Source organism: Balaenoptera physalus (assembly GCF_965194825.1).
Source record: "Balaenoptera physalus genome assembly, chromosome: 1".
In the NCBI taxonomy this organism is placed as follows: Eukaryota; Metazoa; Chordata; class Mammalia; order Artiodactyla; family Balaenopteridae; genus Balaenoptera; species Balaenoptera physalus.
In genome coordinates, this window is record NC_138882.1 from 142,550,116 (window position 1) to 142,565,149 (window position 15,034).

Below are 15,034 nucleotides of genomic sequence, written 5' to 3' on the forward strand. Positions count from 1 at the left end.
GGACTTCTGCTTGTGAATGATAATAAATACCCTTACTGCTTTTAAGCTATTTTGAAATGGACTTTCTGCTTATTTGATCCAATCACATCCTTTCTAATTTGGTCTCTGTTTATAAGAACCTGTACTTCTGTTTTATCATGACTATCATAATGAAATTAATAATTTTGTAATTATTTGTTTAATGTCTCTCATCTACTGGACTGTAAGCTCCTTGAGTGTAAGTACTGTGCCTGCAATACTTTCAGCAGTAACCCCAGTGCCTGGCACATAACAGGCTCTTAATAAATACTTTTGGAATGAATGAATAACCTTATTCATCTAATCCACTAGTAGCGCATACTTGTTTTCAATATTTTTTGTTATTTCAACAAAGCTACAATAAACATCCTTGTACAAGTGTTCTACACATATACAGAGAACTTCTCTGGGGTAAATACTTAAAGGTAGAATTGCTAGATCCTAAGTTGTATGTATTATCAATTTTTCTAAGTACTTTCAAATTCATGAAGAGGTTGTACCAAGTTGCCTCCCATCAGCAGTGTTTGAGTTCCTATTTCTTCACAACCTTGCTAAAATTTGATATCATGAAGCTTTCAAATTTTTGCAAATTTGATAACTAAGAAACAGTATCTCATTTTAATTTGCACTCCCTTTATTACTGTGGTGAACATTTTCTTATGTTTGGCCACTCAAGTTTCTACTTTAAAAGCACCTGTTCATTTCCTTGGCTCATTTTTTTTGAATTGTCCATGTTTTTCATATTATTTTGTAGACTAATCCTTTGTCTAAGATATAGATGAAGAGATAAGAGATGGACAGATAGATCTTCAATGTACACACACACACACACACACACACATACATATACCAATACAGAGAGAGAGAAAAAGAGAATGAGAGCGCGTATACAAATATCTTCTCTCTCTGTCTTGCTTCTAAACTTTGTTTATGGTGTCTTTCGTGATGCAGATTTTTAAATTTTTATTTGGTCAAATACATCAATATTTTCCTATACAGGCTGTGTTTTTATGTTTTATAAAAGCAGTTCTCTACCCCGATATCATAACCAATAAATCTTTAAAAGAATACGCTTTGGGGAATTCCCTGGTGGCGCAGTGGTTAAGAATCCGCCTGCTAATGTAGGGGACACAGGTTCAATCCCTGGTCTGGGAAGTTCCCACATGCTGCGGAGCAACTAAGTCCATGTGCCACAACTACTGAGCCTGTGCTCTAGAGCCCGCAAGCCACAATGGCGTGCCACAACTACTGAAACCCGCGTGCCCTAGAGCTCACGCGCCACAACTACTGAGCCCACACACTGCAACTACTGAAGCCCGTGTGCGATAGGGTCTGCATGCCGCAACTACTGAGCCCGCATGCTGCAACTACTGAAGCCCGTGCGCCTAGAGCCCGTGCTCCACAAGAGAAGCCACCACAATGAGAAGCCCACACGCCGCAACAAAGAGTAGCCCCCGCTCGTCGCAACTCAAGAAACCCCACGCATCGCAATGAAGACCCAATGCAGCCAAATAAATAAATAAATAGAATACACTTTGGCTTTCGTGCATAACACAGAGCCACACTCAGTAAATGCAGGTTAGCTGCTGTTAATTTTACTGCTTTTACTTTTCTATCCTACCACTCCAGTGAAACTGATCTCTCAAAAGTCATCAGCAATTTCTCACTGACAAATCCTACAGCCTCTACTCAGGTTTTTTCCTGCTTAACCTCTTTTGAGCATTAGGCACTTTGTCCCAACTTTTCTCCTGAAAATCTCTTTCCTTCAGTCTCTATGATAAAATACTGTCATGGGTTTTGTCCTATATATTGCCTACTCCTTCTCAATTTCATTCACTGATTCTTCTTCATCAGTAGATCCTTAGAGATGAATATTCTCCACCTATACTTTCCATCAATGTGACCTTATTCATTAGCCTCAAATGCTACCTCTTCGAAAATAACTAACCAATCAATTCTAAACCACCTACTTCATTCAGACTGTTTACTTCTGAATGGCCTACTTCAAACACTACATGTCCCCGCAAAATCCACACTTCCTCTAGTATATCACATTTGGTTACTAACACTACCTATAATCCAAGATAGTAGTCTTTAAGTATTCTTTATCTTCTCTCTCTCATGACCTCAAATCCAATCATTTGTCAGATGCTATCAAGTCTACCTTAAAATATCTCAAGTCAATCCTCTCCATTTCCACTGCCCTATATCAGAGTCATCATATCTTGCCTGATAACTGACTTCCAATGGTTCTTCTACATTGCTATCAGTTATTTTTCTAAAGCATGTATTTAGTTATGATTATCATATGCTCCTTCTGGGCAAGATCAATGTCCTAGCTAGCATGTTCTCAATACATGATCACTGAAAATAATTAAATGAAATCTGGTATTTTGTTGTTCAAAAACCTAGGATAGCTTCCCTGGTGGCGCAGTGGTTGAGAATCTGCCTGCCAATGCAGGGGACACGGGTTCGAGCCCTGGTCTGGGAAGATCCCATATGCTGCGGAGCAACCGGGCATGTGAGCCACAACTACTGAGTCTGCGCGTCTGGAGCCTGTGCTCCACAACAAGAGAGGCCGCGATAGTTGAGAGGCCCGCGCACCGCGATGAAGAGTGGCCCCCGCTCGCCGCAACTAGAGAAAGCCCTCGCACAGAAACGAAGACCCAACACAGCCAAAAAACATAAATAAATAAATAAAATTTAAAAAAAAAATGTTGGGGCTTCCCTGGTGGCCCGGTGGTTGAGAATCTGCCTGCCAATGCAGGGGACACGGGTTCGAGCCCTGGTCTGGGAAGATCCCACATGCCGCGGAGCAACTAGGCCCGTGAGCCACAATTACTGAGCCTGCGCATCTGGAGCCTGTGCTCCGCAACAAGAGAGGCCACGATGGTGAGAGGCCCGCGCACCGCGATGAAGAGTGGCCCCCACTGGCCGCAACTAGAGAAAGCCCTCGCACAGAAACGAAGACCCAGCACAGCCATAAATAAATAAATAAACAAATAAATTAAAAAAATAAAAAAATTAAAAAACCAAGGATAATAATAACCATTGTAGTTAAGAGCTGTGTACACCACCCCCTATCTCTCTGATAACTTAGAAAACTTGCTTGAACCAAAAATTCTGTGACATGTAGAAATTCAAAGCTAGCCCCGCAGATTTCTGTTAATTCTACACAGCTTAAACTCTCTTGGTTCCTCCCCTCCCGCTTCTAACTCCTACAATGATATGAGTTGTCTTTTTCATTCCAGATGCCAAATCCATCCCCTTTCCAAAAGAACTTTTCCTACATCAAGCATTTCATAAACTTACCTGACTTTGCTGAAGACCAGAGCACGTCAACAAGGAAACCTCTCAGTGGACATGCAGAATCCAACCACCTTTCTGGCTCGCTCTCCTTTCTCCTTCCCGAGCCCCATACCCTTGTCTTTCTTTCCCTGTATCCCTAATCCTAGTCCAAAACAAAACAGTCTTCTATTTGTCTCATTTGTATCTCTTATATCATTTACTTTTCATCTCGAGTTGAGGACCCCCAAGAATCCACTTACTGCTCAAAGTATTTCTTCCAAAAAATATATAATGCTATCCTTAAAAACAATTCTAATAACTTTTTCTCACATTCCTTTTATCATGAATAATAATATCATTTAGAATGCTTACATGTACAAGACATATCGCTAAATGCCTACGAAATAGGTATCATTAATACTTAGGGAAATCACATAACTTGCCAAAAATAACAACCAATCAGCAAAAAGAGCCAAAATTCAAACGCACATATGTCTCACCCTAAAGCCCGTACTCTCCTCTGCCTGTAAACAAATGACCGAACTCTTTAGCACAGCATTCAAGATGCTCCTCCATAATTTGATCCTTTTCATAATTTTCTCCCACCATAGTTACACTGGACACTTCTGTTTCCTAAATATACTGTCTAACATCTCAGTGCTATTGCTTTCATCATGCCATTCTATTTACCTAAAATGCATGCCTTCTTTATCCATCAACTTCCTACTCATCTTTCAAGAATACTGTGAGGACTCAATGAGTTAATACATGTAAATTACTTAAAAATCCTGTCTGGCGTATTATAAATACTCAATAAATGTCAGCTGTTACTATTACAAACCAGTTAGGCTTTAGACAACTGCTGATGTGACCAAAAAAGATCAATCAAAAAAATGAATAAAAGCCTTGATAATCACATACTGTCACATACATTCTTCCCCTCTCCTCTCTCTCTCTCACACACACACAAACACACAAAAAACACACACACTCATACATATAAAATACCAAGCAAAGACATATAGTACAAAGAATGCCAGTATTAAAATGAAACATAGTCTTGGTTTAAAATTCAGCTCTGTCATCTAATACCTGTGTGATTTTGGACAAATTATTTAACTTCTCTAAACTCCGGCTTTCAAACGTATAGCATAGGGACACTTAAATCTACCTTGTAGGCTTGTTGTGAGAATTAAAGACATTTCCCAAAGAGTTTAGCATGATGCTTGACACATAATAGGCACTCAATAGGGGACATAAATTATTAAAAGAAAATATAGGATAATTACAGAAAGGATGAGGATATATGAAAATTCAGAAACATCAAATACAGTAAATAATTTCAGAAATTGGAGCATCCTTAAGAATTGGAAAACTTACCATTTTTTACGTTAACTAACGTGATACTTTTAATTATTATCATATATTTTAAAATTATCATCAGAGAACTTGATAAAGAATATTAAGATATTGACTCAAATAATATTTACTTAGCGCTCATACGGTAAGTACAAAATTATGAGGGATATAACAAATGGTGTATGACGGTATGAACTTTATTTTCAAGGAATTCACAAGAAACCCAAACCATATGGCAGTATTTTATGTGTTACATAAAATACAGGTTTTTAAAAGATAAATGCCAAAACATAGGCATAAAAAGTAGAATGGCAGTTGCCAGGGGCTGAAGGGAAGGGAGGAATGAGGAGTTATTGTTTAATGGGTACAGAATTTCAGTGTTACAAGATGAAGAGTTCTACAGATGAATGGTGATGATGGTAGCACAACATTATGAATGTATTTAATACCACTGAACCGTACACTTAAAAATGACTAAGATGGTAAATTTTGATATGTGTATTTTACCACAATAAAAATAACTGGAAGTAAAAAACAAAAAGAAATATGTCAAAAGTAGGTTAATCTGGAAATAAAATAATGAAAACAATTACACAATGAATTTCTACAAAGATTTTTAAATGGATCACAAATTTAGCACTTACCTTCATATTTAAAATGGTAACACTTTCCAAGCAATAATACAGGGGAATTTCTACTAAAATATGTCTTTGTTTTCAACACCCAACCTAAATGAGAAAAAGAGAAAAACAGTTTTGCAATTAAAGGATTTCAGACTAAAAGTTCAGCAGCATTTTCTTTTATTTAATTTCAAATCACCAATTCTCAATTATGGATGTGCATTTTTTACAAGTGTAGCAAAAGTATTTTGACAATGAACTGAAAATACAGACTACTTATGCTACTTTCAAATAAAGCAAAGTATTTTAACCACATTCTGCCCACTTAAAGAACATGGCAGAGAAAAAAATCTGTTTTAATTTATTTTCAAACAGGCCACAATGTTCTTATGGTATAAAACTTAAAAGGTACAAATTCTACTCCAGTTTCCCTGACACCAACCTCTTTTCCCAAAGGCAACAAATGTTACCAATTTCTTATATTTTCTTCCATATTAGATATTTTAAAGGTTTAAAGTATTTGAATATTCCAGTGAAGTAATTTAGGGAAAAGATCACACAGTACACTAATGCTTATGATAAAAGTGGATCTCTGAAGTTTCCTAGGGAAATCTGTTTTTACCCCATCATTTCAGCCAAATGAGGATTTCTGAAAGTGATGTATAAAGCTTTCGGACGTTTTCATCTCAATTTTCCACCTCCCAATCCCCAATCCTCAACTCTTAGTTGCAAACTCTAATTCTTCCAATTTTCTTCCTACTAAACTGTCTATATCTAAAAGGAACTCTCCTTTTGGTTTTTTATGTTGCCATTAATAGTTCTCAATTTCCTGAGAAAAGCACTTGCCCATTACATTCCTGAATATTCCTAAGTGTATGAAATTCCTGAGTGCTAATGGCAGACTTAAAAGCAGCTCCTAAAATGCAAGAACATATAAATAAAAAGAATCTGAAATTGGGAGTTAAGAGACTTAGGTCTAGTCTTAAGCAGACCAACATTTACATTTAACAGAGTTGTTACAAAATTTTAAATGAGCGATTTTTATGAAAGTGCTCCCTTAAGTACTATAATACAAATAAGCATAAAGAACAAGTAAATTAAAATATGTATTTATAATAAAAATCATGCAAGTATCTGAGTTTGGTAGTGAAAAAGAAAGAATGGAGGGACTTCCCCGGTACTGCAGTGGTTAAGAATCTGCCTGCCAATGCAGGGGACATGAGTTTGATCCCTGGTCCAGGAAGATCCCACATGCTGTGAAGCAACTAAGCACGTGCACCACAACTACTGAGCTTGTGCTCCAGAGCCCGCGAGCCAAAACACTGAGCCCGCGTGCCACAACTACTGAAGCCCGCGCACCCTAGAGCCTGCGTGCCGCAACTACTGAGCCCACGTGCCGCAACTACTGAAGCCTGCATGCTCTAGGGCTCGCGTGCCACAACTACTGAGCCTGCATGCTGCAACTACTGAAGCCTAGAGCCCGTGCTCCGCACCAAGAGAAGCCACTGCAAGTGAGAAGCCCAAGCACCGCAATGAAGACCCAACGCAGCCAAAAAAAAAAGAAAGAAAGAATGGAAAGTCAAATACAGTAATCAGGCTTTGGATTACTGCAATACTCCCCCAAAATGGCTTATCTGTAATCAGTTTTTCCCCACTCTAGCATATGCCACATATCCCTGCCAAATTAATCTCCCTGTGGCTCAGCTTTGATTAGGTAACTTGTCTGCTCAAAAACCATCCTCAATGATTCATTACCTAACAGATTTATAATGAACTTCTCTGTGATACTAAAGACTTTCCACAATATGATACAAATCACCTTTACAGTCATCTTTTCCACTACTTCTCATCTATACTCAAAGTGGGCTTTAATATTTGGTTCATACTATTCCATAACAAAAATATCCTCCCCAATATCAGCCCATTTAAATCCATTTAAATCTTCTTCTTCTGACTCAAACACGCACTTCTAAGACATCTTTTCCTGTTCCCACCTATCTCTCATTCTCTTCTCTGAACTCCAATGGGAAAATAGTATTTACTGACCATCTATTTTATACTAGGAACTAAGCTAGGTGCTTTATAGACATTGTTTCATAGGAGTATTATTAGCACCATACTAGAATGATTCTAATCCCCAAAATGATAACAATCCCCTCTCCCCAAAAGGCAGTACTTCCAAAGCAAATCCTAAGAACTTCATAAAAACAACCTCAAAAACTAACAAACAAAAAACCTTTACGGAGGAACTTCTCTCTTTCTCCCTATGCTTTACCCTCTACCTGTATACCCTCTTACCAGTCACCAGTCCTTCCAAAAGAAAAGAAAGGTGAATCTGACAAGTCAGAGCCTGAGGCTTTGCAACGATCTACATTTTACACGAGCAATGAGTTATATAGTGCACACACCAGGCAGAAGTTGTCTCTTAATGGTTAGGCCTGGAATTGACATAGCTTCATTTCTAACTCATTCTATTGCTTGATATGAGACACAAGCCAGCCCAGATTCATATGAGAAAAGAGACAACACAAAATGTGATTCACTGAGGACTGTCTTTGGAGACTAGCTACCATAAACAAAATGTTACCAAAAAACTGATAGTCCATTAAGTCAGCAATTTGAAAATCACAAGTCAGGCTTTAAAAGATGCAAACAAGCCAAAGAGCACAGAAATAGTACAGATGATAATGATTTTCTGGAGGAACAGAAACACCCAGAAGGATGATTTACTTCGTAATATTTTAAAAAGGAAATCAAGTTTACATACCTCATAAAGTCATGTAAATATTGGGGGGGAAGCAAAAATGAAACACTTTTTCAAGAAAGTAAGGTCCAGTTCTTTTAAATTTTAAGTGCTATGCCATTTCTAGTTCCATCTTTATATAATAATATTGACATTGATAAAAAATAATCCTAAATTATGTTCAGTGTATTCAGAGAACAGCAAGAATAGGGAGCAAGGGAGGCTGGGTTTGAATACAAGTTTCAAGACTTACCTAGATATATGACCTTGAATATGTCACCTAATCTCAGTTTTCTAATTTGCACAAAAAGAATACCTTAGAAACATATTAGGTTTAAATCTCAGAAAGATATCTAACTCAGAAAGATATGAAATTTAAATGAGAAGGTACATAAACTACAACATACTAGTGGGTGCTCAATCGATTTTAATCCTTCTTAAACCATCCATACTACACAAACTCTAAACAATGAAAATACATTCAACATTTTAGAATAATTTTCACCAACAAAAATAAAACTAAAATACTACTCTATAACTTAAAACTATCTAGAACATGTAGTTACCCTGAACAATCTGTTCTTCAGAGATTAGGGATTACCATAATCTTATGATGCCCACTTAAATATCTAGATAGGGAAAGCTACACATATGTAAATAATAGGTTAAATAACAATTCCTAGGTCACTGCTGAAATGTGTTGAGTACCTGTATGACAATGTTCAGACCTTATAAATGAAATCTTCATCACATAACCTATCCATCAGATTAAATGGTTGAAAAAGAACATAAGCCTCTGTTTGCAGATGACATGATTTACACACAGAAAATCCTAAAGAATCCACAAAAAATTATTAGAATAAAAGAGATTATCAAGTTTACAAGATACAAGATCAAATCATAAAAATCAACTGTATTTCTATATACTAGCAATGAAGAGTCTAAATGAAATGAAGAAAATTCATTTTAAAATAGCATTGAAAAGAATAAAATACTTAGGAATAACTTTAACAAAAGAAGTGCCAAGACTTGCACACAGAAAACTACAAAACATCATTGAAATTAAAGACCTAAATAAATGGAAAGACATCCCATGCCCATGGATTGGAAGACTTAATATGGCAATATTCTGTTAATATGCCAATACTCTGAAAATTGATCTACAGATTCACTAAAATCTATATAAAAATCCCAGCTGGATTTCTTGCAGAAATTGATAAGAGGATCAAAAATTCATATGGAAAATGCATGGAATCCAGAACAGTCAAAACAATCTTGGAAAAGAAGAACAAAGTTGGAGGAATCATACTTTCCAATTTCAAATTTTACAAAAAGCTAAAGTAATCAAGAGAATGTTCTACTGGCATAAGAACAAACATACAGATCAATGGAATAGAATTGAGAGTCCAGAAATAAATTTTTACATCTATGGTCAACTGATTTTAGATAAGTGTGGCAAGACCAGTCAATGGAGAAAGAATATTCTTTTAAACAAATGATGCTGGGACCAGATAGCCACATACAAAGAATAGAGTGGAACCTCTACCTCACATCATATGCAAAAATTAACTAGAAATGGATCAAAGACCTAAATATAAGAGCTAAAAAGATAAAAACTCTTTAAAGAATAGGTGCAAATCTTCATGACCTTGATTTAAGCAACAGTTTCTTAAATACAACATCAAAAGCACAAGCAACAAAAGGAAAAAAAATAGGTAAATTGGACCTCATCAAAAAGTAAAAGTTTTATGCTTCAGTGGACACTATGAAGAAAGTGAAAAGACAATCCAAGAATGGGAGAAAATATTTGCAAATCATATATTTGCTGAGGGATTTTTATCTAGAATATATAAAGAACTCTTACAACTCAATAATAAAAAGACAACCCAATTTTAAAACATGCAAAAGATTTGAATGGACATTTCTTGAAAGAATATATACAAATTGCCAATAAATACATAAAAAGAGGATTAACTTCATATGTTCATCAGGGAAATACAATCAAACTCACAGTGAGATACTTCACACTCACTAGAATGGGTCTAATTAAAAAGATAGACATTAACAAGTATTGCTGAGGATGTGGAGAAATTCAAACCCTCAAACATTTCTGGTAGGAATGTATAATGGTGCAAACAGTTTGGAAAACAGTTTGGTAGTTCCTTAAAAAGTTAAACTTAGGGTAAACATATGATCCAGCAATTCTACTCCTAGGTATATACCCAAGAGAACTGAAAACATATGTTTACACAAAAACTTGTATACAATATTCATAGCAGCATTATTCATATAGCCAAAAAGTGGAAACAACCCAAACATCTATCAACTAATGAGTGGGTAAAGAAAATGTGATATATCCATACAATGAAATATTATTCAGCCGTATAAGAGAATGAAGTATTGATATATACATGCTACAACATGAATTAACTTTCAAAACGTTATGTCAAGTGAAAGGAGTCAAAAACAAAAGGCCACAAGTTATACGATACCATTTATATGAAATGTCCAGAATAGGCAAATCCAGAGAGGCAAAAAGTAGACTGGTGGATGCCAGGGATTGGAGAGAGGTGGGGAGGAATAGGGAGTAGTTGCTAATGGGTACAAGGTAGCTTTTGGGGGTGATGAAAATGTTCTGGAATTAGACAGTGATGATGGTTGTACATTCCTTTGAGTGTACTAAAAACCACTGAATCATACACTTTAAAAAGGTGAATTTTAGTAGTATATGATTTAAATCTCAATTTTCAAAAAATTAATGTCTATAATCTTCAAAATACAATGTCAAGTTATTATCAAGTTTTAACTGTCTAAATAGCTAGCTGGCCATGACTTCCAGTGAACCAGGAGCCAACAGCCAATTGTGTTTTACCTGAATTTGCACTGTCAAGGGGTTTTACTAAATTTTATCATTCTTATCTTATGGATATTAACTTCTTCCAGTTGAAACTGGTTCTACTGAGTATTTCTCCATCTTTGAAGGATTTTTCATCTCCAATTTGTTTCTAGTCTTAAGTGGGCTTCAAAACCACCATATGATCCTTATTGGATTTGTATGCAAACCAAGAGTAACTAAGTTAAAAATAAGAATCTGATTGTGTTCCTAGAAGAAAGTCATATGTATCAGCATGTGAACTTTAAATGGTCTGCTTTGTGTGTTCAGCAGTCTATTTTGCTTGCTTCCTGGTTCATACATGAGGTTGCCTGATGCTGAGTCTGAAAACCTGAGGTATTATCATCACCTGAATGAATTCTATCTTCTTTGGAATTTTCTTTTTTTAAGGACCACATGATATGCCTGAGTTTCTAAGCAATGTTTATGATGGTATTTGGATCTCTCTTCAGGTAGTATTCTTATCTACATTCCTTACAGAAATATTTCATTCAAAGAGAATCTCAGCAATTGTCAGTGACTTAATAAGGGAGATAATACATGTCTTCAAATATTTCTTTGGATTTATACAGTTTTCAAATCTTGATACTTACTATATTTCATATTGTTCCAAGCAGATATAAATTTAGTTTTTAGCTTGTCAACTTCATCTGTTCCTGTGGCCTCCATATTCAGATTCTAAAGAAAAAGCCATCACTTGATTGCATTCTTCTGTAAGTTTAGACTTTTGTTCTGACATAAAGAAGTTAAAGAAAAATAAGTAATGAGTACATATTATATGGTGCACTATCTATATGGTGCACTATCTGCTAAAGTTACTTAAGTGATTAAATACAACTTGAACTGGAAATGAGCAAATCAATTTTTCATTTTACAGAATAGAATACAATATACTCTAAAAATATTTTAATTACAAAATATATTTTATTGTTGTATATTTTATGTACAATAAAAATTATCACACAAAACCAAACAATAAACTCCCCCAGACACTCACAATTAAGAACAATAACTTAGTAACACAAGTCAGTCTTGGTGAGATTATTCAAGACTTGTTTCATTTGTAATCAGAGAGGGTGATTTGAAATCGTATAAGAAATGGCGACTATCTTCAGAATGGAGGCTTCCACTTATATTGATTAAGTCACTAGTTTCATATAAAGCCTAGTTGTTTTTTTTAATTAAGGCATTTCCTATATTTCCAATACATCCTTGCTTCCTACTGCAGCATTTTTTTAAAAATCGAATGGCTTAAATTTACAAGACAATGTTTTCTTAGTTTAAAATAAGAATAAATGTAGCTTATAAGTATTTAACTTACTTGAGGGCAAATTGATATATGTGATATGTAATCTGAAAGAGGAACAAATTATAACTGAAAATGTTTGAGCTTATTTGAAATAATTCACAGACAGTTTTCTTTTCAAGAAAAGAATGCCACACAGAACATTATCCTTTCAGGGTTATAAATATCAACTCAAAGGTATCGATACATTTGTTTCTCTGACAATAGGCATTCCGTTTTATAATATGTATTAGAAGCTACTAATTATACATTATAACTGTGACAGAAGAAAGCACAGTCCACCGGAAGAATTTAAAAAGCCAATGCGACTAAACACAGAATCCAAAAAAGTGGCATGAGATGTGGCTATTGGGTTAGACAGTGGCCGAAGCACACAGGGCCTTGTAGACCATGTTAAGGGTTTTGTTCTTTATCCAAAGAGCAACTGGTTCCAAACAGGAATATCAGAATCAGATTCTGTGGGTTTGTTTGGTTTTTTTTTGACTCCAACACAGAGAACAGATTGAAAAGGGACAAGAGTAAAGGGTGAGAGTTTACTACTACTGTATAGGATGAGGAGAGAGATGGTAGCTTGGACTAGAGCAGTGGAGATGGACAGAAATGGACATATGAAGAAACGTCAAGAATTCATTAGGTCTCAGTGATAAAATGGATGTGAAAGGTGAGAAAGAGGAATATGTCAAAGATACACCCAGGTTTCTGGCTTGTGAAATTAAATAGTTGGTGCCAATCACTTAAATAGGGAACATTAAATTAGGGGGACTTCCCTGGTGGCTCAGTGGTTAAGAATCCGCCTGCCAAAGCAGGGGATACGGTTCGATCCCTGGTCCAGGAAGATCCCACACGCCGCGGAGCAACTAAGCCCATGCGCCACAACTACTGAGCCAGCACTCTAGAGCCCACAAGCCACAACTACTGAGCCCATGTGCCACAACTACTGAAGCCCACGCACCTAGAGCCTGTGCTCCACTACAAGAGAAGCCACGGCAATGAGAAGCCTGCACACTGCAACGAACAGTAGACCCAGCTCACCGCAACTAGAGAAAGCCCGCGTGCAGCAAAGAAGACCCAACACAGCCAAAACTAAATAAAATTTTTTTTAATTATTTTTAAAAATAGGGAACATTAGGAGAAGGGCAGGTTAGAGGGAGAAGATCATGAATTGGATTTATGTGGAGTTTGAGATGGCTCTGAGATATAGTAGGGAATCATTCATTTTTATTTAATCACTCGATAAATTATTGCCAGGCACTGTTCTAGGTAGTGCAGATATAGCTTAGGGCAAAGGGAGTAAAATACTTGCTTTCATGACGCTTACATTCTAGACATTCTAGAGAGGCCAACAAGGCAGTTGGATATATAGCTCTGGAGCTCAAAGGTGAGGTTTGGGTGAGAGCTATTAATTTGAGAATTGCTGATGTACAAATGAAGAGTTAAGAGCTATAAACATGTTTCTCAAGGATTCTGCCTCATCCATGATGGTACCCCAGCCTTGAGGATGATATTCAAAGCCCTTCATGAAATTACATCTGCCCACTTACTCAGCTTTCTCTCTTGCCACTCCCTCACATGCACTATATACTAAAGCCATTTTTAATATTAATATTAAAGCTTCCTAAACTTGACATGCTAATACCTCCATGCCTTTGCATGTGCTCTTCCCTCCACCTACAATGCCTTCCTGCTCACCCTCATTTTTTGACTGTCTTATTATCATGAGTCCCTACGACCCAGCTTAAGTTTCTCCTCCTCTGGTAAGATTAGTAAGATTTTTACCCTCCTCCCAACCTCAAACTAAGACAGAAGCCCCTCTTCTTAGCTCCTTAGGAGCCTATGTCTTCCTCTATCACAGCACTCATCACACTGTATTGTAATAACTTGCTTCTTACCTGCCTCTTACACCAGACAGTAAACTTTTCAAATGTCCTTAAATTCTGCCTGGCACACAATTGTTTCTCAAAACGTTTATTAAATGAATCAGTGAACTGAAAAATTATGAAACGTAAGCAGTAGTCTTACCTGCTGTAATTAGAATTCTTTAACTGACAACTAGAATAAAGAAAAAAATTTCCTCCACAAAAGTGCATTATTTAACAAAATTTGGAAAAGCAAGAAGGAGAAAAGTTTATAAAATGTGTGATTATATATAGTGCATCCACATAATGGGTTATATATCCATTAAAAATGCTTACAAAGAGTCTGTGAAAATGGGGAAACACTATGCAAAATCTAAAACTTTATGTATCACACAATACTGCCTGGGGGCTGAGGGGGAGGTGAAGGAGTAAAAAAAAGTATACCAAATTGCTGACAATAGTTTCCCTGACAAATTGCGTATGGCTATTTTTTTTTATCACTATCGCTCACCTTTTCCAAATCTTATACAAAAAACACACGTAATTTTTAGAATTTAAAAAGTTTATTTTTAGGGACTTCCCTGGTGGTCCAGTAGTTAAGACTCCGAGCTCCCAATGCAGGGGGCCCTGGTTCTATCCCTGGTCAGGGAACTAGATCCCGCATGCCACAACTAAGAGCCCACATGACGCAACTAAAGATCCCACATGCCACAAATAAAAAGATCCTGAATGCCGCAACGAAGATCCCATGTGCCACAACTAAGATGCGGCACAGCCAAATGAATAAATGTTAAAAATATATATATAAAGTTTATTTTTAAAAAGCCACCAACCATGAATCTTCTAAATACAAAATACTTAAAATAAGAGAATGTAAGGAACTTCCATACTGTTCTCCATTGTGGCTGCACCCATTTACATTCCCACCAACAGCATAGGAGGGTCCATTCT

The 15,034-nt window shown here is 36.4% G+C and overlaps 1 protein-coding gene across 1 annotated transcript in view; it reads right to left on the bottom strand.

Moving 5' to 3' along the window:
- Positions 1-15,034, bottom strand: part of ATG4C (autophagy related 4C cysteine peptidase) — a 94,228-nt gene that overhangs the window by 50,522 nt on the left and 28,672 nt on the right. Inside the window, exons 2-3 of the mRNA XM_082453780.1 lie at positions 11,515-11,653; positions 5,310-5,393 (exon numbers count right to left, since the gene is read on the bottom strand). Coding sequence (XP_082309906.1) covers positions 5,310-5,393; positions 11,515-11,590 — 160 coding nt within the window. The 5' untranslated portion in view covers positions 11,591-11,653. The remainder of the gene's footprint in view (positions 1-5,309; positions 5,394-11,514; positions 11,654-15,034) is intronic.